Source organism: Hipposideros armiger, unplaced genomic scaffold (genome assembly GCF_001890085.2).
Source record: "Hipposideros armiger isolate ML-2016 unplaced genomic scaffold, ASM189008v1 scaffold_497, whole genome shotgun sequence".
Taxonomy (NCBI): domain Eukaryota; kingdom Metazoa; phylum Chordata; class Mammalia; order Chiroptera; family Hipposideridae; genus Hipposideros; species Hipposideros armiger.
Genome location: NW_017731847.1, coordinates 349,152 through 375,742, shown reverse-complemented (window position 1 = coordinate 375,742; position 26,591 = coordinate 349,152). Strand labels below are relative to the sequence as shown.

Genomic DNA, 26,591 nt, shown 5'->3' with positions numbered 1-26,591 from the left:
TGGCAGCCAAACCAGAAATGTTCCTGGCTTTCCCAAAGGGTATACCAAGAGGTTTTCATGATGGAGAGTAAGGTCTTGGTCTAGGGGAGCCTAGGGAAGTTATGACCATTCTACCTTTGTATAAAAGAAAATTATCTAGGTCAGGCTCTTTTCAGGTATTCTAAATCAGTAAACTAAATGCATGGGGTGGGTAGGAGGGGAGATGGAAAGGGGGAAGGATGGGAGAAAAGGCTCAAAAGGCAAACCTTGTCTAATTGCACTCACGAGTCCAATGTTCACGAGTTTTTAACTGACTAGATAAAAGTTACAACTTGACGACAGGAGAGGTGTTCCATCTTAGCTATGTAGTGAAATGTCGAAGAACTATCAAAATGGAAACTGGAATACGGTTAGGGAATGGACCAGGGTTCAGAAGACAAAGAAATAGTGACAGATGTCAAAGACAAGCTGAGGCCACAGAAGCATGATAGGAAGGCATAGCCATGGTCAGATGCCGAAGTGTCAGGAGAATGGACACTGAATTTTAATTGGGGAAGATAAAGTGTCACTGTCCATGGCTAATTCGATGAGAGCTAATATATGTCAGAAGATTAGGCATGGTGGACAAGAGCAGGGGTCTAGAGCAGGGGTCGGCAAACTTTTGAGATGGAAGAGCCAATCATGTCCCTCACAGCAATTTAAAAATTATCCAAGAGCCATAAAACAAATGAAATCACCATTATGTGAATAATATCCTTTAACAATTTTATAAATGAAACTATGATAATTTTATGTTCATTTTCAATTTTACTTCAGAGCCACATATATGTACCCAAAGAGCCGCACGTGGCTTGTGAGCTGCAGTTTGCCGACCCCCGGTCTAGAGGGAGACCATCTCATCATTCCATGTGGACCGAGCTTTGTTGTCACAGAGCTTCTGGCAGACACACTGGGCTTTAAGGCATCGCTCTTTTCCACTGCTCTTTACCATACAGAAAGAAGTTGGGTTATGTTAAAAAGAAGGATATTCTAGGCAAGAGTGAAAAATCTTTGCAGTCAAAGTTAGAGGATTTTATAAGAAGAAATGGAAATGGCAATTCCAGGCATTGGTCCCCACTAACTTGATAACACACTTTGTTTATTCACTACATAAGCATAACAAATTTAGGGAGAAAAGATGTACACGGCTAGAAAGAACTAAATCACAGTGCAAGTAAAATTAAGTACAGAATATGTACAGTAAATAAAAGGTACCATAAATATTGCAAGAAAGAGCATGATGAAGGAAGTGAGACTTTCATGGCTTATCCTAATGAAAGAGCATTAGGATGCATATAGATGGAGGGAAGGAAGAGGCTTCAGTTCAGCCCTGGGGATGCGTTCAGCTCACTGGACCAAGCAGAGCCTGCCTCAGGAGTAGGCAGCCCATAGCTCTTATTCCGCAGCCTGTTGCTGCATTGTTCTCCCATGCAGCACACTCCCCTGCCAGGGACATCTCTCTGCGGTACAGTGGGAAGCATGTCTCCAGGGATGCCAGTAAGCCCTTCACTGACACCCTGATTGGCCCAGTGCAAATCACTGGTTCAAGCAGGAATGCTGCCAGCCCCTGGCCCTGCATATTGGAGCCACGCAGCCTCTACTCTGAGTTTCTGATCTGGACCCGCAAAGGCCTCTGAGACTCATTCAACCTCCTTCATCCCGCAGCGGAGGGTGGGTGCTGCCTCCACCCCTTTTCTTTGGGGACTTTTGGTTTACTCTGCTTAACAACAGCCCTACTAGTTCAAAGTTCCTTAAGACTACAGGAAAGAAAAGCCAGGGGTCTGGCTCTGAATCTCTCAGACCTGACCTGCCACCAAGGGCCACTTTATTTTATTTTTGTCTGGCATAAATACAAGCTGTGTATTTATGTGTCTGGCTTTCTCTTTAATTTTTCCCAGTCTAGAACCCACTTGTCTTCACTGGTTGCAGCAAAACCTAGTGGCCCTTGCAGCCACGGCCTGGGCCTGGGGTGTTGGCAGGCCCATGGTAGAGGGCATGTGAAGAGCCCCGGGCTTGTGGCCAGTCGGACTGTCCCCCACTCTGTCTTCCCGCTTATTCAGTCCTGACCACTGTGCTTCCCTGTTCTCCAGGAGTGGGTTCCTTTCCTCATTCTCTGCTTTCCAAGGACTCGCCTTCTTGCCCTGTCCCCGTGCTCCAAGAACTGCTTAAAAATAAGTTGTTATGAAAGAAACAAAAGAAAAAAATTATAAAAGGGGAAATGTGTTCCTTTGAGAGGAAGCAGATGGGACAGTGGAGAGAGCCTGGATTTTGGAGTCAGGTGGATTGAAACCTAACTCAATGGTTCCTAAATGTGTGACCTTGGGCAAGTGACTTTTGCCTTCTGAGGCTCTAGTCCTCATCTGTGAAATGGGGATAAGGATAACCTTCCAATTGTGAGAATTCAATTAGATAATAATTCCATCATACTACCTGTCACTTAAGATGTTCAAAAATCACAGCTTCATCCCCAGATCCCCGGAGCCCTGGGTACTTGGCAATCTGCTGTCCTACCTCATGGAACCCACTACTTATGGCATAACTGATGTCGGCGGGTCTGCATGTCCATAGTGACTGTGATTGTGGGAGCCCAAAATGCCTGAATCCCCAGGGAAAAGGCAGTCAGTTTTTGATCAAGAAATCCTGGACAGGTGATGGAAAATAGGAGCAGAAAAGCAAAACATGCTTAAGATGTGCAGTTCTCCTGCTTGCTGTCTTTAGACACTGTGCAGGCACTGAGTCTGAGATTCTCAGAGCCACCAGTCATCCTCCTCAGGCACAATGCCACTGACGATGGCCCTCTGATCCCAAAGCCCATTCCTTTGCGTGTGCGCCAAGGAGGACACACAGTTATTGGCAGGCCTCCCAGCCTTCTCTGAGAAGCAAACTTTATGGGATTCAGTTTCTGGTTTGTACTCATTGTAATGTAGATTTTATACAGCTTATTTTGGCATCTGGGTGGCTTTGTTTCCTTAAAAATAATCAGAAGAATTTTAGAGGCAGGAAGTGGTAGGAAGGAAAAGCCCTGATATATTTTCCTGTGCTAATCAAAATAGGTTTTTTCTAGAGGGCCGACAAAGACCGCCTGAAGCTGGACCCTCAAATTAGACCCAGCAACAGGTTGATATGTGTGTGGGCCGGAGGAGTTTATGGTCTCAGTTACCTGTTGTAGCTCCACAGTGTATAAAATGTTTGCTATTAGAATTTCCTGAGTTTCAGTAATAGTGACCTATTTTCCTGAATCCTCCCTTTTTCCTACCTACTCTCACGTGGCTCAACTTTTCTACATCGGGTTCCTCACGTTAGCTGTGAATCAGCTGGAATGGGGAAATAGAACGTTGATTTATTTCATTGCTATTATTTTCAGTGATGCATTTACGTGGCAAATAGCAGTGAGTAGTGAGAGGGAACCCAGTAGGAAGCTATTTTTTTTTTCATACTTAGGAGATAAAGAGAAAAATTAGAGAATCATTGCTAAGTGGTCATTTAGTGGTTTAGGGTTGACGGACTCCCTCAGCTTGTATATGCCACTGTTTTGATTTGTGGTTCCAGTTTCATTCCCCTCCCCTCATCTCCCATCACAGTGGGAAATTATACCGCTTTATATTATTTTTTATTATTATGGGCTTAAACAATGGAAACGTATCAATGGAGGATATAATGAGTTCAAGGCTATCTCCAGAGAGCCTTGAGATTGCAAAGGGAACTAAGTTTCTTAGCTTTCTACCTGTATTTGCCAATCAGAATCACTACCACCAAGTCACACTGAGCCCAGAGAAGCCAGCCCAGCTGGGATGGGATCCAGAGCTGCTATCTATGGCCCTGACTCATGTTTGTAACTTTTTCTGACTGCAATGAAGCAGAGAGAACTGAAGTAGCAACCTCGGAAGGGATTATCATTGTATATTTTTAAGATGAAGCACCACTGAAACTGTTTGATGGGAAGCTATCCGAGCTCCAAGCAGAAGAGTGAGGGGTGGGATATTTATTGATATGCGAAGTGGAATGGTTGGGATTTTAGGGCTGACAGTAAGGACTCTACTGGGCTTTTCTAAACTGTTCAAGGAGGGGTTAAGGTTCGGAGGGAATGCAAGCCGGGTATTAGGAAACTTGAGATTCATAGTAAAGAGTTATGGCAATAAAGAGTCAAGGACCCAAGACAATTTGGAAATTTTCAGAAAGTATTCATGCATTTACTCAACAAATATATACAGAGTACCTGGTATGTGTTTAGCACTTTGACAACACCTGGAAATGTCAGTTCAACGAAAATGTACTTATGTGGGCCGGTCGAGTGGCACATTGGTTAAGAACTGGCTTGGGATGCCAGAGGGCCCCGGTTCGGATCCCATATATGAGGGCCAGTGACATTGCCCTCTACAGGTAAGATGCTGAACAACAGCTCAACCTGGAGCTGGGCTGCCGTGAGTCTCTGGCGACCGCGTAGGCTGCAGTCCCCTGCTGCAGTGGGCTGCCATAAGCTACCATGTGTAGCCGGCGGCCAGCGTGAGTGGCTAGCAGCCGCCGTGAGCGGCCATCCAGAGGCCGGCGNACACAGAAGTATATCCCCTCTTGGCACCATGACAATCACAGGGAAAGCAGTTTGTTTGTGATGTTGAAAGGAAAGACTGGACCTAATGACAATGTTGCATTTATTGCTAGCTCTGGGTGTTTAAACCATCCAAGATTCATTACATAATGTGAAAGTGAGTGGTAAATCTGTGAGTGCTCGTGTGAAGGTAGCTGAAGAAATTTTGGAAACTCGAGCTGAATGTGGAGGAAAATTACTTGCCAGAACAAATATTTGATATAGATGAAAGCTCCTTATTCTGTAAATGGGTGCCTGAAAGGACTTTTATCCTTAAGCAGGCCAAGTCAATTCTAGGTTTCAAGACTTTTAAGGACAAGATAACAGCCTTGCTTGGGGACATTGTTGTAGGCTATAAATTGAAACTCCGTTCTGATCTGGCACAATGAAAACCCCAGAGCCTTCAAACATATCAGTAAGTATACACTGTCAGTGTACTGCAGGAGCAATCAGTCATGGATGACCCAGCTTCTCTTCCAAAATGCCCTCCTGAATTGCTATGCCAGTACAATGGACAACTACTGTTTGGAGAATAACATACTTTTCAAGGTTTTGCTTATTGTTGATAATACTCATCCTTTTATTGGTCATCTTCATCCTGATATCAAAGTGGTGTTTCTCCCTCCAAACATCACCTCTTTGATCTAACCAATGGATCAAGGAGTTATAACAGCTTTCAAGGCCTCCTACCTGAGGAGGACCTTTGCCCAGACTATTGCTGCAACTAAGGAAGACACTGATGCAATTCTGGAAAGATGACAACATCTATGACTGCATCAAGAACCTTGCTTGGACTTGGGGCGTTGTCACCAAGGAGTATATGAATGGCATCTGGATGAAAATACTCGAGAGGTTTTTCCATGACTTCAAAGTATTTGCCAAGGATGAGGAGGTAGCAAAAATCAACAGGGCTGTGGTTGAGATGGCAAACAACTTGAACCTGGGTGTGGGTGAGGACAACAGTGAGGAGCCCCTGGAGGTGGTTCCTGGGGAACTGACTAATGGGGAGTTATTGGAACTGGAACAGGAGGGCATGGCTGGAGAAGAGGCAAGAGAAAAGGACACTGCCGGAGAAGAAACAGAAGAAGAACCCCCAAGAAAATTCACAGTGAATGTCTTAGCGGAATATTTTGCAGACCTCAACAAACTCCTTAAAAACTTTAAAAACATGGACCCCTCCTCCCCAACACCAAAAGGTTTTCATTAATAGAGAGAAATAGTTATGGTACCTTATCTGCTTACAAGCGAACTATGATGAAAAAAGAAAGAAAGAAAGAAAGAAAGAAAGAAAGAAAGAAAGAAAGAAAGAAAGAAAGAAAGAAAGAAAGAAACCAAGCAAACCACCACGAACATATTTGTGAAAGGACATCTCTCAAGAAAAGCTTCAGGCAGTCCCTTCAGGAGGTGTTCCAGAAGGCATTATCATAAGAGATGACAGCTCAGTGTGTGTTATTGTCCCTGAAGACTTCCCAGTGGGACAAGATGTAGAGGTGGGAGACAGTGATATTGATGATCCTGTCCCTGTGTAGGCCTGGGCTAGTGTGTGTGTTTGCATCTTAATTTTTAACCAAAAAGTTTAGAAAGCAAAAAAAATTTTGTTTTCAATTTCAGAAAGTAGCATACTTATAGAATAAGAATATAAAGACAGAAAATATTTTTGTGCAGCTGTACCAATGTGTTTGTGTTTTAAGTTGTGTTATTACAAAAGAGTTGAAAAGTTAAAAAATTTTTTAAGTTGAAAATTATTTTTTTATAAATTTAGTGTAGCCTAAGTGTACAGTGTTTATAAAGTCTACAGAAGTGTACAGTAATGTCTTAGGCCTACACATTCACTTACGACTCACTCACTGACGTAGCCAGAGCAACTTCCAGTCCTGCAAGCTCCATTCATGGTAAGTGTCCTATACAGGTGTACGTTTTTAAATTTTTTATATCATATTCTTACTGTACATTTTCTATGTTTAGGTATATTTAGATACACAAACACTTACCATTGCATTATAATTGCCTACCGTATCCAGTACAGTAACATGCTGTACAGGTTTTCGAGCCTAGGAGCAACAGGCTTTACTATGTAACCTAGGTGTGTAGTAGGCTATACCATCTAGGTTTGTGTAAGTGCATTCTATGATGTTTGCACAACAATGAAATCATCTAATGATGCATTTCACAGAATGCATCCCCATTATTAAGCAACACATGGCTGTAGAAATATTCATAGGCAGATTTGAGCAGTCAGAAGAAAGAATCAGTGAACTTGAAGATAAGATAATGGAAATTACTGAGTCTGAAGAACATAAAGAAAAAAGATTGAAGGAAAGTGAACAGAGCCTAAGGGGCCTATGGGAGACCATTAAGCACACCAACATACACATCATGGGAGTCTCAGAAGGAGAAGAGAAAAAGGGGTGGAGAGAACATTTGAAGAAATAATGGCTGAAAACTTCCCAAATTTGATGAGAGACTTGAATATAAACATCTAAGAAGCTCAACAGATTTCTAGTAAGATGAACTCAAAAAGACCTGCACTTAGACACATTATAAACAAATTTTCGAAAGACAAAGAGAGAATCTTGAAATTAGCAGGAGAGAAATGACTCATCACACACAAGAATGTTTCAATAAAATAACAGATTTCTTGTCAGAAACTTTAGAGATCAAAATGCAATGGGTCAACATATTCAAAGTGCTAAAAGAAAAAAACTGTCAACCAAGAATCTTATAATCCACCAAAACTGTCCTTCAAAAGTGGTGNTCTACCGGGAAGAGTGCAATGATGGTGCCAGCTTGGGCCAGTGAAGCAACATCCTCCACAACTAGACTGAAGAACAAAACAACAGCAACGTGTCTGTTCCCCTTCCCCTGATTCCCCAGCACTGTTCCCCTCCCCCAATTCCCCAATAAAATCTTAAAAAAAAACAAAAACATGTACTTATGCTGGATGGTTACACGCAACTTCTTTTAAGAAAAACTGACGTGTCTCTCACCAAGCAGAAGGTCTCGGTGGCAGAGAGGGACCGACCCGTTCCTGATGGTCTCTCCCCACCTCTCCCCCCGCTCTGTCTCCTCAGTTTGCATCTCTGGTAGGAGCAGGCGTGATGCTGCTCCTGATGGTGAAGGTGGAACACTTTTTCCTCGCACTGCCAAATGTAAGTGGAACTGATCAAATAACTAGGCCAAGACAGCCCAATCTCCAGATTGCATCTTGGTGGGTATCTCTCAGGAGAATTGCATTCAGCTTATCCCTACTGGTTGCCCCAGCCTCACTCTAGTCCCTTTCCTTTAAAATAATACCATCTCAGGGTGGCCGGTTAGCTCAGTTGGTTAGAGTGTGGTGCTGATACATCAAGGTTGCCAGTTCGATTCCCGCACGGGCCATTGTAAGCTGCACCCTCCTTAAAAAAAATAATAATAATAACATCTACTTCACAGGATTGGGAGTTACATACTTTTATATAAATATATATATATATATATATATATATATGTATGTATACATATATATATATATGGTAAAGAGAACAGTACTGAGCTAATACTAAGCCCTCAAGAAACATTAGTTGTTATTATTCTCATTCTCATTAATCTTCTTTTCATTGCTTAAGTTATAAAGAAGCTTTATAAGTAAGAATTCAGTTTAAAAAGATCAAAATAGACTTCAGATAGCAGCACGCCCATGATCAACACAGGCTTAGAAACTCACTGTGCATTCACGCCATCTGTTTTCCTATACCGTTTCCAGGAGCACTTGTTCTGCATTCGTGGGAACTCAGTCCCCCTCTTGCTTCCACACTGTCTCTTGGTTAGTTTAAAACTGTAAAAAACAGGATTTGAAAGTTGAGTTATAACTGTGTTCAGCTAGGCTGCTTCCACGTACTTCTATGCCATTTCTTCCCTTTGTGTGAGCGTGACCACCTTGCATTTACAGATGCCAGGTGCATTAATTACTGGCTATAATCAATTTGTTCTCAATTACAATAGAGGTCAATATGCAGTGACCATAATTTCCTTAATGTTCCCGTTCGCCATTTTTAGACAGTATTACGGAGGGTGGGAGGAGGTTTCATTCCCCGTGTAGCAGCTTGGTTACATACTGAGGTGGCACTCCCTGAAGCTGCAGTGGTTGGAAATGTTATCCTCATCCTTTTGAACGCATCTGTTCCACCTGGTGAATATCAGGTTTCGGTAGAGCAGGACCACCTCAAGGCTGTCACTGTCTTCTGTTTTGTGATTCAGGGACCTTGGAACCCAGCCATGGAATCCATGCATGGGAGGTGGGATTAAGCTTGTGTTTATCACACAAGCTGTCCTCTAATTTCCAGCAAAAGTCATCTCCAGAATTTAGTTTATAGGGCACCTTTGGTACTCTAACTCTTGGAGACTTATTTTAGAAGAACCACTCACTAATTTACTTCAAACAGGGACATTTTTTTTTCTTTATAGTTAGAAGAATCAGGATTTTTTAAATCTCAAACACCCTTTATTATAAATACGTTGCAGACAGAACAACCCTTGCTTCTGGCTAACCATCTTATGTCACATTATTTTTACAGCACCTAGTTAGGGTGTTTCTGGGTGAGAAAATGTGAACACTATCTGACCAGTGGAATATCTGAATTACTATACAGTGGAGCTCTAAGAGTATTAAACTATGAAAGATTCCTTCCTTCCTTGAAAGACTATGAACTGCTTGTTGCAAAATCCTTATTGGAGGAATTGTTGAAGCATCCTAGAGAGGATCTCAATTAGTTAGCAAGGGGATCGACACAGATTTTTTGAAAACATGATACAAAATAGTATATCCACTATTGTTCCAATTTTGCGTGGAAAAAAAATATATAGAACATACCAGAATGTTAACAATGGTTACCTCTTGGATGATGGAAATTATATGTAAGTTTAATTTTTTACACATGAGCATGTCTTACCTTAATATTCAGAAAAGTACATTTTTATTGTATACTGTTTTGTGAAAGTATTTGTTTCCTCTACACACTCCCTACCTCAAGTCAAAAATCTTGCAAAAACCCTATGAAGTTGAGATTCTTTCTTTCCCATCACATCTCCCTGTAAATTGCAATTTGGAGATTCCTGACTGGAAAGAAGATAAAGGTGGGAAAGAAGTAATTTCTGTTGACTTCATCTTTGCTCTTCCCTCCTCTGCTGACCTGTTAGTCCAACTGGTCACTGAGTAACCTCAGAAAGCCCTAGGGTGAGCTTGGATCCAGCCATTCCTGGTGGTTAGATCCGTTCTAATTCCTGGGTAGAGTATACAGAGAAGAAGATGGCTAGGAAAAGGCTGAAAACTGTTAAGCCAACACAGAGACTTCATGAACACAAGAAAGTGTTTCTTAAAATAAGTTAGATTCTGCTTTGAGTCCCTGATGATTTTTACATCCTTATGAGTATAGATTTTCATTTTCTCATATTTAAGAAACTCTCTTTTCATTAAAAAAAAGTAGAAATGCTTGTTTTTTAAACTTTGGAAAATTCATAATAGATGAAAACATCATCCACAATTACAAATAAACCACTATTAACATTTTGGCATATATCTGACCAATATTATTTTCTATGAATGGATATTACTTTGCATAGTTGTAACCTAACTGGACATACAATATTGTATTCTTGTTTTTATTTAATATATAGCATGATACTTCATAAATTAACTTATGTAGTTATTTTCTTATTATGGAAAATTAGGTTGTCTGAATTTTTGTTATAAAGAACACAACAATGAGTAATTCTATACATCTACCCTTTTCTATATTTAGAATAGATTTCTAGAAGTAAAACAAAATTCCTGTGTGAAAGCATATCAGCATGTCTTGATATATTGCCAAATTATTTTCCAAAAGGGCAACACCCTTTTGTACTCAACAACCATATATTTGCTAATTTCATGTTATGAACCAAAAATACATATGGCATCTCACAATTGAAATAATTATAGTGTATCATGATTAGATTTGAACAAAAGCTCAATTTAAACTATTTAGAGTTCCTGTGAGTAGAAGTTTCCTTAATTTGTCATCCCATCTGAGCATGGTTCCTAGTTTGTCAAGCAAACTCGACAAAGCAAGGCCCGGTAGCCAAAGACAAGACAAGTAACTCAAAAGGCCAGTCCCCTGTGCATCTTGTCCCATGCACCAAAAGTGACAACACTGACACAACGGGCTCGACGACGGTAATCTTTGGCTACTCTTCCTCCCGCTGTCTGTGTAAGCAATAAATGATCTGAATCTGAAAGGGGCTTGTTGTAGCCTTACTGGCTGAAGCAGTCAGGCCTTGGCCTTGGCTTTGCCTTGTCTGGTGTGTTTGACAAGTTATGGAGGAGAGCAGAGAAAACTGTGGAGAATAGTTACTTGATTAGACAATGAGCTAAAGCACGGACATGGTATTTTGAGGACGTATCAATGCCTAATATCTCTGAGTGGCAAGGCTAACTCTTTGTGGTTGGCTCCTATGTGAAGATTTGGGAGTTTTATCTCCGAAGGGAAAATTAAGGAGGGTTTATCTTTTCTCCACAGGCTGTGCTGTCTGGTATTATTCTGAGCAATGTCCTACCCTACCTCGAAACCATTTACCACCTACCCAACCTGTGGAGTCAGAGCCAGTATGACTCTGTGAGTGGAGATGCAATGGCTGAGGTGGGGAGGGGTAGAGGGGAAGGCTGGAGGGCGGGAAAGAGATCAAATAAGAGATCAGTGTGAAGGACACTAGCAACCCTTTGATGCCAGTACTCTACTTTTACTTTTAAAAAAAGGGAGTTAAAGTTTGGTGCATGGAAGTACTGAGACCTCATTCCAATTATGCAAAATTAAATAAAAAGGAATTAATTAAGTGGCTACAGTTACATTCAAATCTCGTAGAAGGGCTTGCGATACACTGCATAGTTGAATGACTTTTAACCCAGTTAATGTCAATACCTTCCAGGATATGAGACAGAAATCCTAATAAGAGAAGGTGTCATGCCAGGCAAAATAACTGATGGAGTGCCCTCCTCTCTAGAGCACAAAACTAGGGGACAGAAAGGGGAAACAGGAAGAAATAAAAGATGCGGGGGGTTGTAATATGGTAAGAGTTGAGAAGGAGCCAATGGAGACAAGGACCCTGAGGAGCTAAGAGGGAATGTAGTCCAGCACACAGATAGAGCTTCTAGTTCTAGGAGGAGAGCCAGAACTTTGAACAGTGCTGGAGAGGATGAAGGAAAGTTGAGTGCAGATACTCACAAGTGGCTGGAGGAGGGCAAAGTAAATATTTAAAGGAGTTTCAGACTATCTTCTCTGTGCAGGTTAAAACAAAGTCACCTTCTGAGAGGGATGGAGAAGGAGGTGGGGTAGGGGCTTGAAAAGAATGTTAAGATTGGCAATAACTATCATAGGTGTTAAAATAGCAACTACCATTTGGGGAGTGTTCTCTGGGTTGCTTTACAAATGGTATTTCTAATCTCAACAGAGCCTATAAAGTACCTATTTATTACTCCTATTTTGTACATGAGGAAACTGACGTTTCAAGACAAAATTGAAGAGATAAGTGACCAAGGATACAGAAAAAAATTGCTACACAGCCTTGGGACCCAATCATTTGTGATGACTTCAGTCCATCACAAATGGTTGTGGAATTTGTTCTCTAAATCCCAGTGTCGAGAAGGAGAGGGTGAGGTGAACTGAGCGGCAGGACTGGTCATTTTCTCAGTTCTGCTTGTTGTCATGCTCTTCCTTTTCCTTTCTTCCTCTTTCATTTAAGATTATCTGGATTGTGACATTCATGTCTGCAGTTATCCTGGGACTGGACATCGGACTGCTTGTCTCAATAGCTTTTGCTTTCTTCATGATCACTGTGCAGTCACACAGGTACTTAGTCTCAGGTAATGGAGGTTCGCCAGGGTAAGGTAAGGCAACCACCTAAAGGCAAATGCATTTCCTTCCAGAATTAAGATTCTTCTCCTGGGTCAGATCCCTAATACCAACATTTACAGAAGCATCAATGACTATCGGGAGGTAAGAATCCAAATCAGTCTCCCTTCTTTGCCCAAACGATGGGATGGACCAGATCTGCTGCTTAGTTTTTCTAATCCTTTGCGGCTGTTCGCTGCACTACACACACATTGACAAACACAGGGGAAGGGACTCACAATGGCAGATAGTGGGGGAGGGGAGACTCAAGTAGTCAAGTAGGTAAATCCTTCCAGTCCTGCAGCCACTTAAGGATCATGTTAAAATGTACTTAAGGGGGTGGAAGGCCGGAAAAAAAGAGAGGATGGAAAAAGAAGATAGGAAAAGCAAGGGGTGAAAATGTGAGGAAGGAGTTTGCTAGTTCTTGCTTCTTATAAAGAAGAATACAGATTCTCCGGGAGGCTCTAAAGATTTTATTTCTTACTCCATGAAACAGCTGAGAAATTTATCTTTTTTTTTCTTTAAATATTTTTACTGGGGAATTGCAAAAGGGGAACAATGTTGGGGAATTAGGGAAGGGGAACAGCCAAGTTGTTGTCCTTCAGTCTTAGTTGTGGAGGGTGCAGCTAGCTCAGCTCCAAGTCCAGCCGCCATCCAGCTGCCAGTTGGCAACTCAGGGAAGCTCAGCTCAAGGTGCCATGTTCAATCTTAGCTGCGGGGTGGGCATAGCCCACCATCCCATGCAGGAGTCCAGTCAGCAACCTTGTTATTAGGAACACGTGCTCTCACCAGCTGAGCCATCCTGCCACCTGTTGGCAGCTCAGCAGCAGCTCAGCTCAGGGACAGCTCATGGGCCTGTGTGGGAATCGAACCTGCGACTCTGTTGCTCAGAGCTCGCGCTCTTAGCTAACTGAGTCACTCGGCCGACCCCTAAAAAATTTTGCTTAATTTTACATTTGTCCCACAGATCATAAGCATTCCTGGGGTGAAAATCTTCCAGTGCTACAGCTCCATTACATTTGTAAATGTTCACCATCTGAAGGACAAGCTCTTGAGAGAGGTGATGGCTTTCCTCCTCTGCTTTGCTCTACCTGCTCCCCCGGCCCTCCCCGAGGCTGCCTGTCTCCCACCAATCGCAGTCTGTATGAGAGCCCCCTTCTATCTTTCAGGTTGAAATGGTCAGAGAGCCTCTTAAAGAAGAAGACATTTTCTACCTATTTAACAGAAGTGAAGATGGCTCACAGGAAAGAAAGATTTGTCAGTGTTTCTGCAACTGTGACGAGAAGGAGCCACCTCCCAGGGTTAGAAACACCTCTTCTTTTCTGCATTTTCCTCCACGCTTTATAAAGAAGTTCACTAGTAGTGGTTTTTGTTGGTTTAAGAAAAAAAGAAAGAAAACTGAAACCCCCTCAGGGATGTATGACTCTTAGATGGACCAGAGATAATTGGAAAGTAAAGATTTCTACTCAGAAATGAAGACACAGGTTTCCCTTTGAGGGTCAGATCTGACCTGAAAGTAGGTCCCAGGAGATGTTCTGACGCTACTCAATGGCTGGAGGCTTATCTGAGTGCAGAGAGCACAGTTGGCCCATTGAGATTGTCAGCAATTCCCTGCCTGCCTTTAGATTTCTGAAAATAAGGGACTTAAAGATTGTTTTCGACTTCTGATTAGGGCAGAGTCAAGGTGGCTGGGGTTCTCAAGGATCTGCCAGAGTCTCCTGATGTCTACCTGTGACCAAAGAAATAATGATGGCCAGTTAAGGGCAGATGGGGATTTTACAGCATCTGAAAGTTATTTTAGCTGATGAGCAAAATTTTCATTATTTCCAACTCAGACTTGATCTAAATATCCCCTTGCCCCAGAGAAGGCTGCTCATTTCTAGCTTTGGGGCCTTTACCCAGTCTATACACACCCTCTGGAGGGGTAGCTCTACCTACACACACACACTAAATACCTTCTGTCCCCCCTCCTCATGTAGGCCCCTGCAAACATCGAGCACCCACTTTCATTGCCATACGAGGTCTGACAATTAAGTTTGCGAACTTGTTGCAACGAGGTTGTTAACCCCCCCTTTTTTTTAAAAGGTTTTATTGGGGAATTGGGGGCGGGGAACAGCGCTGGGAAATCGGGGGAAGGGAAACAGGCCAACTTGCTGTCGTTTTGTTCTTCAGTCTAGTTGTGGAGGATGTTGCTTCACTGGCCCAAGTTGGCACCATCATTGCGCTCTTCCCGGGAGAGGCAGATCAGTCGCCGGCTTTCTGGACGGCCGCTCACGGCGGCTGCTGGCCGCTCATGCTGGCTGCCGGCTACACACGGTAGCTTATGGCAACCCACTGCAGCAGGGGCTGCAGCCTATGACGTCGCTGGCAACTCACGGCAACCTATCTCCAGGTCGAGCTGTTGTTCAGCACCTTAGCTGTAGAGGGCAGTGTCACTGGCCATCATATGTTGGATTCCGAACCGGGGTCCTCTGGCATCCCAAGCCAGTTCTTAACCAACATGCCACTCGGCCGGCCCAACCTTTTTTGATATCATGTGAATTTGTACTAGCTGGACAGATAACCAAGTTTACTGTTTGGAAGTGCTGAAAAGGCTGCATGAAAAAGTTAGACAACCTGAGCTTTTTGTCAACGATTCATGGCTCTTGCATCACGACAATGCACCAGCTCACACAGCACTGCCTGTGAGGGAGTTTTTAGCCAGTAAACAAATAACTGTATTGGAACACCCTCCCTACTCACCTGATCTGGCCCCCAATGGTTTTTTATTTATCCGAAGATAAAGGAAATATTGAAAGGAAGACATTTTGATAATATTCAGGACATCAAGGGTAATACGACGACAGCTCTGATGGCCGTTCCAGAAAAAGAGTTCCAAAATTGCTTTGAAAGGTGGACTAGGCGCTGGCATTGGTGCATAGCTTCCCAAGGGAAGTACTTTGAGGTGACCATAGTGATATTCAGCAATGAGGTATATAGCACTTTTTCTAGGATGAGTTTGTGAACTTAATTGTTAGGCCTCGTATATTCACACTGTTGTGCAATCATCACCACCATCCATCTCCAGAACTTTTTCATCTTGGAAAACTGGAGCTCAGTACCCATAAACAACAACTCCCATTTCCTCTTCCTCCCAGCCCCTGTCAACCACCATTCTACTTTCTGTCTCTATGAATTTGACTACTCCAGATACATTGTATAAGTAGAATTGTACAGTATTTCTGGTTTTGTAACTAGCTTATTTCACTTAACATAATGTCCTCAGTTTCATCAGGTTGTTCTTTTTTTAAAAAAAAATGTTTTTTCATGGAAAAATTTGAACATATACAGAAGTGGAAACAAGTATAATGAGCCTTTGTGTACCTACCATTAAGATTTATCAACTCATGGCCAACCTTGTTTCATTTATAATCCCACCCAGATATAGTTCCCCCAAATCACAGGATTATTTTGAAGCAATTCATGGAGTTTTAAATCAAACTAGGGAGACAACTCTATTAATATGACAAAAAGGGCTATTCTTGCATTTTCTCAATGTTAAGATAGACATTTTTTTCACATCTCTGAAATTTGGATGCATTGTATAAATTGATGGCATGTCGTAGTTTAATTTTCAGTGTTTTTATCTTTACAACACAAAAAGTAGTGATGAATCTTAAAACTGATGAAATAGGATAGTAAAGCATACTATACAATATTTTGTTATGTTCTAAATTGTGTGTTTAGAGTCTAACAACTCTAAGACTTCAGGTAAAGAGAGATCAGCATGAGCTCAAAATGTCAGGGGAATTGCATGGTAGCAATGGACTTGAGGTGGGCAGGAGAGAGCAATGTCGATTTCTGTCAGGTAGGAAAAAAGAGGACTCCTAGTCCATAGATAGGCTTGGACAAAGACACTGAGGTAGAATTAAGTATGGGATCCTCAGAGTCAGAGGCTTGGCCTGGGAAGTAAGTTCAGGCAGAGACAGCATGAGTGGATTATGAAACCCCTTGCAAGACAGGCATGTAGAATAGATGAAGAGAGAAAAGGGAGGCTCTCAGAAGTTTCCTTCTGCCTGGAGGCCCTTGCATCACCCCGTCACTGAGTCAGTTCTCAGCTGTCCCCGAAAGACTTGAGCTCAGTGATCTTCAAGCCTTGGAGAACACCTCTCTTTTTTCAACTGTAAGATTATTATCTACCCACACAACTTTTTTGCTATGCAATATGTACTACCTTGTATAGTTTATATCTTTACAGGTTTTTATTCTATAAAATGTATTTCATAAGCGATATTATTAGAACAATTTTTCTAACAACCATCACCCCAAATTATACCACGCTAGCCAATGGATTCCTTCTGTTTCCACGTGCCTCACAGTTCTTGTCCCTGTGTGTTGTTAGTTATCCTTTGAGCGGACACGGGCCCACTCCCCACGTACAAACTGGTCCCTGTGACTGCAGAATTAGCATCCACACCTTGCATGCCATTGTACTCCTGGTGCTTGAAACTGTCCTTAAGCTAGGGACAGTGCTATTTGGAGGACAAAAGGAGTGAAAGGGAAAGACAGCTCTGCTCAGGCAATTTTTGTCTTCTTAAGGAAGTCCAACAGAAGACTGTTTCACTTGTAAAAGAAGGAGGTGTTGAGAAAAGGGATTGATGGAAGAAATACTTCAAAGCATTAGTAGGCACTGGGTATTAATTAGAACCTAGTGATAAGGGAAAGGAATAAATCAAAGATGATTTTAAGTCAGGTTCAGGAGGACAATGATACTGTCATTGATGCACCTAGGGAAGCTGGAAGGGGATGCTGTGGGTGGTGAGGATAAGGAAAGATGGACGTGGTGTTTTCAGTCCTGACCTTGAAGTGACAGTGAGATACCCAAGTAACAACTGTACAGCACCTAGTCTGTGCAGACGTTTCCTAAGGGAGAGAGAAGTGAGTTTGTAGACAGGAACAGCACTGTTGCAAAGTACTTCCAGCCTTTGTTTGAATCTTGCCATCATCCTCCCCTAACTCTTGTTCCAGGTTGTTTACACAGAACGATTTGAAAGCAAATGGTACCACGGCACATCCTCCGTTAACCTGATCCGCTGCTCACATTTGGACAGCGGGAACACGAGCCACACTTCATCCAATGAACAAATACCTTACATGGCAGCTTCCGCATTTCAGAAAAATCAAGGGCAAAACCATGAGGATGGGGACAAAGTCAGGCTTTCTTATAACCCCTCTAGAAACAACTCGATGTCACGTCCTGGAGCTTCTGAAAGTCAGGTCAGGTTTAGATCACTCATCCCTGACTCAGAAACATCTCTTCCGCCCAGCATCCACACCATCATCCTGGATTTCTCCATGGTACATTTTGTGGATTCAAGGGCTGCAGTCGTATTAAGACAGGTAAGTACTGAGGAGTCTTTAACAAGAGTCCTGATCCCTGCCTACCACCACCACCCCAGCCCCAGTCCTGATTGAACCTATCAGCTGCTATGGGGTTCCTGGGCCTCTAGGAACTTGGACACTGAAGATAGTTTAAGGTCAACCAGGATAAAAAGAAAAAGAACCAACTCTGATTTATTGAACTGAGCTTGGTCCCCTAAGCATGGCATATTATTTCTCAAGGAATTTGAAAAGTAGGAAACTCTGAACACCCTTGAAACAGCAATCTGTACCACACCCAGCAATTCCTACCAGTAGTATATTCTGGGAGTTAGCAGCCAATCTTTTCTAGGACTAGGTCTGAATGCTACAGAAAAAAGCTCACCAAGAATTCTTCACTATTTAGCTGCTCTGAGCTACACCTTGTAAAAGGCACTCAGATGTGAAGAAACTGTGGTGAAATGACATCTTTAGCCAGGGTCTGCCTGGCCCAGCACCTCTTCATTTCCTGCATCTTTGGGTGAAAAGAACACGGAAGATTTTTCCTTCACAAGCCGTGTCTCTAAATCCTGGCTTCTCTCCCACTCTCAGTTTTCTCTGCCAGCTTTCATTCTTCTCTCTCTCATATAACATGGACTGTTGAGACGCACAACTGGCCATATTGGTTTTATTGTTGAATGTCTCCTAAGTATAGTATCTTTTTTACAGCCAGCTTATCTAAGTGTACAGCTCTCTACCCCACGTTTGCCCCTGTTGGCGATGCCTCAGGTTTAAACATCCTGAACACCCACTTCCGAGCTCTGATTGCACCCACCTTTTTTTTTTTTTCCTCATTTCATGGATTTTTCCATCTTTTATCCTCAGGTCCCATTTTATCAAACCTTATTCCTAAAGGAACATGATTCTCTCTTAAGTGAGGCCAGCTCCTCTTTGGTGTGAGGCAGTGGGAAGCTTCTCAGAGCAGAAAGAACCCTGGTGGGTGGCCTGTGGATGTGTGCTCTGTCCCGGCTTTACTTCTACTCACTGGCCATCTAACCGGGCCGGGTTAACTTGCAAACTTGCACAGCGTCTTGGTTTCCTCATCTATAAAATGAGAGGCTTGGAAGCGATGAATATTCAGAGCTTTTCCATCCATGAGATACTTTTTTCCCACCCCGTTTTCAGACACAAGTATACTGGATAATGTCTTATTTGGGGGGGCTTTTCCATCTGAGGTCATCCTACTGGGCTGTGTTCTCTTCTCCCAGTCGTACACTGTAGTTCTCACTTTAGATTCATTCACCCTAAGTTTTGAAATGCCTACTAAATGCCAGGCAGGCTGGGCTGGGCACATTTATATGCATCATCTCATTTAATGCTCACACAGCCCTGAAAGACACTCCATATTTCCTCCTAAGCATTCTATGCTCACAGCGGGAAGTGGCCTGCCCAGTGTTGGAACTTAAAGCAGTTGTGCCATCCCGTCCTCCTTTCTCTCCTCTCTTGTCTTCGTTTTTTGTGGAGGCGCCATATGTTCTGGTCCGTGGTCTGACCCATCCACACCAGGCCTCTGCTAATGATTTTCTGCTCCAGTCCCCGTGTGGAGGCAACATCAGCCACCTTCACATCAGAGTCTCCAACGATTCATGCCTTTACACTTCCAAATCTTGCATTTCTTCATTCCTTTCGTAATTGTTCTATAGCTCTGTATTGAAGGAAATCATTATATTTTGTTTACTTTATATGAACACTTAATAAGAAAAATCCCAGCAGTCGTTCTTATTAGAGACAACCATTGAATTTAAGCTTCTCCCTAATTCATGGGATTTCAGCCTTTCATTGCTTGTCATTAGAGTATGTCCACTGTGGCGCTTTACCAAATGACTTGATGATTTATAATCAAGAGTGACTTTCTTGTTTCATCTTGATCGTGAAAGAAGTAGAGTCTGTCTGTTTTAGTTGTTCTGGGTTTTTTGGGATTTTTTTTTTTACATTTTAACTTAGTGCTCAGGGTTGGTCTATTCATTCTTAGAATATGAAGGTAAATATTGACTTGCTTTGAATTGAACTTTAAGATTTATTGCCCCAGAGCATATATATATTGGCTAAAGTAAACTTGAGGTCAATATCAAATGTTTCTTAATCCGATACTACTAAATATCTGATGTTTTCACTAAAGTCAAATGCAGTTTTACAGAGCAGCTCTGAATATGACCCTCAGCGTTCCTGAATTCCATTTCCTACTGTATCCTTAACCATCTCTGGGCTCTGTTTTGCATCCTCTGCTCAGAGGGTTCCAGGGAGAAGCAGATCACATGCAAACACTAAGCACTAATAAGATGTACTGGCTCTCGAGGACCATCCAGTATGCCCATCACACCTGGGCCTGTCTCTATCCTAGTACTGTACTCACATGAACATTGTCTCTCATTATGTGAACCATTTCCCCCGTAAGACCCTGGGCAACCCTCCCCCTCACTCCCCACTTCACCTGACACCGTCTGATTCTCTTTTGTATTCCCAGCACCTTAGACACTTCCTGGCACATGGAAGTCCACCCATCAAATGTTTATAAAGCTAAATTGGGATGCAAAGGTTCATATACCCCAGACAAGTGAATGGCCAAAGGGGTCTTAGAACTCAGCTAGTTAGAAGGCCCTTTCCTAGTGAGATGAAGATCCCTAATGCAGACTTACTCTCTCCCCACAGATGTGCAATGCCTTCCAGAATGCCAACATTTTGGTGCTTATTGCAGGGAGTCACTGTAAGTATGCTTCACCCTATGAGACAGCTGCGTTTTGCACCCTGGGTGCCCTCCTACCCAGGTGTCTGACCCCGTGTGTGTTCTGGGTTTGGTTTGTAGCTTCTCTGGTCAGGGCATTTGAACAGAATGACTTCTTTGATGCTGGTATCACCAAGTCCCAGCTGTTCCTCACCCTCCATGACGCTGTGCTGTTTGCCTTGTTGAGGAATTTTCCAGAGACCTCCGAGTTGAGTGTGGACGAATCTGAGACAGTGGTACAGGAAACCTATTCAGAAACAGACAAGGTGGGATGATGTGAAGCACCGGGGTGGGGTGGGGGGCATGATGTGGGGAAGGGGAAAGTGGGAGGGAGATGTGGGGGAGACGCCTGATCAAATAGAGATGAGCAACATCCAGGAAAGGTTTTTGAGTATGGCTGTGTCAGACTTTGAGATGTCAAAATGCTCCTGTACCAGCTGTGGACCTGACACCCAGGTTCTCCCACTGCTATGGCATCTGGGTGCCATTCAGAGCCCCCAGCAGAGGCCTCAAGGGTCCTTTCACAGCTAGCTTGGCTAGTGCTAGTATACATCGATGACTAAATGTTTTAAATATTTTCTCTAGCTATACCTTTAGAACCTATTCCCACCCCAGCCTTCGGGTGAATAATAAAGCTGATGAACTAGCACAGGTAAAGATCTGCCAGTCTAACACTTCGGCTATTACTTACGTTGTGAGTAATATGATTTACTCAACCTGACCAGCTGCAAAGGAGAATAATTTACAAGCCAGAATTTTTAGCCATTTATTAATACTGAGTAAAGATCTGGGCCTACCTCAGTGTTTGCAAATCAGTATCTGTAAAGGTTAACAGTTTCCTGCCCAAAAGGAAATTAAAATGCAGATGGTCGCCAAAATATTACCAAATCATTAGAAATTATTTTTTAATTAAACCCCTGATTCTTTGACTTGCTACATTTCAATAATGTTTGAATTTTTATAACAAAAAAGTATTACCAGAGTTAATACTTTAAGAAGTAGAAGATAGCCAAACATATAAAACAAGGCCCTTTTTGTTTTTTTTCTTTTTTTTTAAATCTACTTCTTTTATTTTTTTTAAGAATTTATTGGGGAATTGGGGCAGGGGAGCAGACAAGTTGCTGTCCTTCTGTTCTTCAGTCTAGTTGTGGAGGACGTTGCTTCACTGGCCCATGTTGGTGTTATCATGGCACTTTTCCCGGTGAGGCAGTCGCTCGCTGGCCATTGGATGGCCGCTCACAGCAGTTCATGAAAGCACACACCAGTTGCCTGCTGGCCAGCCCCACTGCAGCCTATGCAGTCGCCAGCGACTCATGGCAGCCCAACTTCAGGTCAAGCTGTTGTTCACTATCTTAGCTGTAGAGGGCGCAGCGTCACTGGCCCTCATGTGGGATCTGAACTGGGGCCCTGCTGCTCAGAGCTGGCATCCCAAGCCAACTCCTAACCAACGCGCCACCTGGCCGGCCCACTTTTTCTTTTTTTAAAGTAATGTATTACCAAGTATTTCCTTTGCTTTGTTGAGAATTCTCCCAGGTCATGTGCCTCTGCTATATAGAATAACTTTTTTTCCCAATAGTTAGATTTGAACATATTTTTTCTATATGGGAGGTCTCTACATTTATTCAGTCTTTTTAAATGTTGTATTCATAGTAAGACTTTGTGACTTCCTTCATATAGACAAGTCCTGGATACTATATACTTTATGTTTTACATTTTTCTTGCTTTTTAAAATGAATCTTCTTTTTCATTATATTTTCTAATTGGCAACAGCTAGCATATAGGAAAATCTATTGATTTTTAAATTATTTGGCCACCCTGTGAGTCCTTGCAGTAGTCCTAAAATGTTTCATGGTTAATTCTCTTGAGTTTTCCAGATAAAAACATATTTTCTATAAATATTTTGAATCTTTCACTTTCCAATTGTTAGAATTCTTATTTCAGTATCATATAGAATGGCATTAGCTAGATCTCCCAGAACAATTTACGTAATAATGGTGAGTCTTGTCTTCCTCCTGAATTTAATGAGAAAAGCTTCCTATGTATCTCTATTAAGGATAGTGATGATAGTTGGCTTAAGATGAACATTATATTTACTATGTTTTTTAAAAGTATTTTTCTAGTTTACTAACAATCTCGACAGGACTTCTATTAAGAAAAAGCAAAATTTTTTTTTTAGAGGTTTGGTATTGAATATGTCAAATTTTTTTTTTGTAGCATTTAAGCTAGGGAAGACTAGGAGTGGACAATTTTCTATTCTGGATGTATTAAATTCAAGATGCCTATTAAACATCAAAGTGGAGCTGTCAAGAATGGAAGTGGATATTTGAACCAGCAGATTAGGGGAAGGGTTATAACCAAAAAGTCATTGTCACATACAGATGGTAATGAAAATTATGGGACTACATATAATAGCCTATGGGGGCAGTGCAGATGGAGAAGAGAAGGGTCCCAGGGTGAAGTCTTGGGGAATGCCAACATTCAGAAGTCCAGAAAAAGTAGAGGAGACAAAAAACATACCAGGAAGAAGCCACCAGGAAGGAAGAAGGTAAAGCAAAAGAGTGTCATGTGGTGGAAGAGAAGAAAATGTTGCAGGAGAGGTGAAAGCTGTTAATTCTGTGGAATGTTGCTGCAAGGCTGATTCGTGAAGCCTGTGTGGTGTCTGCTCTGTGACAGGTTCAGTGCCTGGTGCTGGGGATGTCATGAACCAGCACTGCCTGCCTCAGGGAGCTTAGCGTCTAATAGGTGAGATAGACTTGTAAATGAATAAGGCAATCCATTACTGGTACTACAATAGAGGTGTGGGGGGCTCACAGTTGGAACACAAAGGAAGCTAAGATCTTGGTTAGTGATCTTTGCTCTGAATGTGGAATGATGAATAAATGTATGTGGACAAGATGGAGAAGGACAAGGCAGGTACGGGAGCAATATGAGCAATGATAAGTGGTAGTCAGGAATCTTTGGTTAGCCTTATGGCTGGAGCAAACGGTGAGGATGACAGATGGAGAGAAGCTAAAGAAGATGGCAGGAGGCCAAGTCATGAAGGGCCTTACATGCCCTGCTGAGGATTACCTGTGTGGTTGGAAAGACAAGTCAGATCAAGAAGACAAGAAGTTTCGCACGGCCGCAGCCATGGGTATGCTCAGGCTTCAGAAAAGATTTGCCCCCAGTGTCCTCCACTTTGGCACAAAGAAGGTCTGGTTGGTCCCCAGTGAGACCAATGACATGGCCAATGCCAACTCCTGTCAGCAGATTTGGAAGCTGATCAAAGATAGGCTGATCATCTGGAAGCCTGTGACTGTCAACTCCCGAGCTCGATGCTGGGAAAACATGTTGGCCAGAAAAGGGAAGCATATGGGTACAGGTAAGTGAAAGCACACTGCCCATGCTCGGATGCATGAGAAGGTAACCTGGATGAGAAGGACGGGAATTCTTCGCTGATTGCTCAGATGATATCGTGAATCTAAGATTGACCGCCACGTGTATCACAGCCTATACCTGTAAGGGAAGAGTAATGTGTTCAAAAACAGCGATTCTCATGGGACACACCCGCAAGCTGAAGGCAGACAATGCTCACAAGAAGCTTCTTGCTGACCCATAGGTCTAAGTCCCATAGGTCTAAGGTCCACAGGTCTAAGTCCAAGGAAGCACACAAGTGTCATGAAGAGCGGCTCCAGGCCAAGAAGGAGGAAATCATCAGAACTCTCTACAAGGAAGGAGAGAACAAGAAGTAAAACTCCACCTCTCATACCTGTACATGGTAGCTTCGGCAATTACATCGATCAGTCATTCAATAAAATAGCTTTCATCTGCCAAAAATAGGACAAGATATTTTAGAATGCTGCCAAGACCATTGCCATTCAAATGGTTGCCCATGAAATCCAGGCTAGCTAGAAAAACCCAGAGACAGCAGAAGTTATGGAATGATTGAACCTACAGAATAATGAGTATCTCAGGAATCAGAGGGTACAAAGAACACAAAAAGCAGATTTAGGCCAAAAATATTTTCTACTTTGCCAGGAACCCATGATTTCTGTCTGGTACTTTAAGTCCTGTTGTATTCTGAAATTTCTTGACTATTCAAAAGTTACATTTAATTGGAAATTTTAACCCATCTAATTGTGTGTATTTCAGGATGAAGAGGCAAGACATAAAATGAGCAGCAGTATCCTAGAAGTCCCCCAAAATGTAAATCCTGGCTTAACCACGACCCAAGGGACAATAACAGAGCCCATGCTGGAATCAGAACAAGAGACGGAGTGTGAGCTAGAGACTGAGTGTGAGCTGGAGCCTGAGTGTGAGCTGGAGCCTGAATCTGAGCCACAGTCCGAGATGGAGATGGAGACAGAGATTGGGCCCGAGCCCGAGCCCGAGCCCGACCTCACGCCCAGGCCAAGGGCTCAGACTTATCCTCGGCAGCAGTACTGGCTTTTGTATCAGCCCAAACGTCCTAGCTCCCCAAGTCAGACTCAGCCTAGGACACAGTCGGTGCAGACGAGGCATCAACCTATGAGTTCATATTCTCTTAGGGGAGGTGACATTGAGGAGCCCTAGGAAATGAGCTGGGTAAAAAGGGTCATAGTCCCTTGCCAAATCCTCCCCACCCAAATGGAGTCACTTGCAAACTAGCAGGACTTGCTTTGGGACTAAGTACAATACTAAGTACCAAGAATTATCTCTGAATTCCCTATCCAGACACACTTTATTTCAACTTCAGCAGATATTCCAATGAAGGATTCCCACATCCCACACTTCTGGGGTTTTTATCAGACAACCTAAATGATCCCTCTCAGCTCAGCTCTGTTCTTTCTCCAAATATATGAGGCTCAAATAAAACATACAATGTTAGTTGTGTTTGGACTCTTCCTGCCTCTGCTCCCTTCTCTGTATTCTGTATGCCTAAGGAAATGTCAGGTGGGAGAAGTTCCAGAAGTGGGTGGACATGGTGGAGAAGAGATGAGCAAGACAAAGAAAATTTGTATTTTATATTCAAGGTATCTTTATGGCATTGATTGTAGATATAGGCAGGTTGAGCCAGGCCAGCCTGTGAGGCATGTAGGGTAAGGAACTGTTAGGCTGAAAGCATTTTGCCACCTCTCCAAAGTCAGGATCTTATCCTTCCACTGGTTCAGAATGCCAATCAGCTGTACCAACTGATGAGAATGTCAGCTCTATAGAACTCTCCCTGGTTTTCAGATCCCCACTCACTATTGCTTCTTTCTTATAGGTTTTCAAGATATAGGCAATCTAGAATGTGTACTCTTAGTTGAAATCTGTGACAGACACAAATCCCTTAAGAACTGGAAAAGTAAATCATTGCTAGTTTGGTCCAAAACCATTCAAAACATTTCCCCTCCCCCACTGAAAAAAAATATCTATTATTAAGTTACAACCAGAAGAGAAATACAGACCCTTGGGCAAAGGCATATGGAATCCTGGATTTTATTTCCCACTCAATAAATAAGATTCCTCTTGCTTGGGTACTGAATGTCTCTCATCTGTTAGATGAAAGAAGTCCTTGTTAAAATATAGGTGTCTCTTATTACAGAGATAGCATGCACACCCACTCATTCATTCTACAAACATTTACTAAGCATCTGCCACATATATAACACCCCAAACTGTGGGGTAGATAAAACAATATTATCCCTACTTTGTACATGCATAAACTAAGGGTCAGGTAAGTTTTGTAATTAGCCCAAGGTCATATACGATTGCACGCTGTAACAGGTGGGAGCCCAAGTCACAGCTTCATTATTCATGTTTACTCAACACATTTATTGAACTTCTGCTATGTGCCAGGCACTGTCCCAGGTGCTAAAGATAGAAGATAAGCAGAATAGATGACAAAAAATAATTTTAAAATGTGATTAGGTCCTTGAAGGTAAAATACAGGAAAATCTGAGGGCATACATCAGGAGGACATGAAACTATTTTGGGTGTCAAGGAAGTTCTTCCTATGGTAATTACA

At 42.5% G+C, this 26,591-nt stretch overlaps 1 protein-coding gene and 1 pseudogene across 1 annotated transcript in view; both read left to right on the top strand.

Moving 5' to 3' along the window:
- The window catches only part of SLC26A8 (solute carrier family 26 member 8), an 82,572-nt gene extending 57,087 nt beyond the window's left edge, over positions 1-25,485 (top strand). The window contains exons 12-21 of the mRNA XM_019667472.1: positions 7,675-7,752; positions 11,137-11,232; positions 12,356-12,462; positions 12,540-12,609; positions 13,472-13,564; positions 13,674-13,805; positions 17,512-17,883; positions 20,551-20,605; positions 20,705-20,889; positions 24,755-25,485. Of these exons, the coding sequence (XP_019523017.1) occupies positions 7,675-7,752; positions 11,137-11,232; positions 12,356-12,462; positions 12,540-12,609; positions 13,472-13,564; positions 13,674-13,805; positions 17,512-17,883; positions 20,551-20,605; positions 20,705-20,889; positions 24,755-25,174 (1,608 nt within the window). The 3' untranslated portion in view covers positions 25,175-25,485. The remainder of the gene's footprint in view (positions 1-7,674; positions 7,753-11,136; positions 11,233-12,355; positions 12,463-12,539; positions 12,610-13,471; positions 13,565-13,673; positions 13,806-17,511; positions 17,884-20,550; positions 20,606-20,704; positions 20,890-24,754) is intronic.
- On the top strand, positions 23,753-24,354 carry LOC109395981 (60S ribosomal protein L19 pseudogene; annotated as a pseudogene).
- Positions 25,486-26,591: the final 1,106 nt, after the last annotated feature.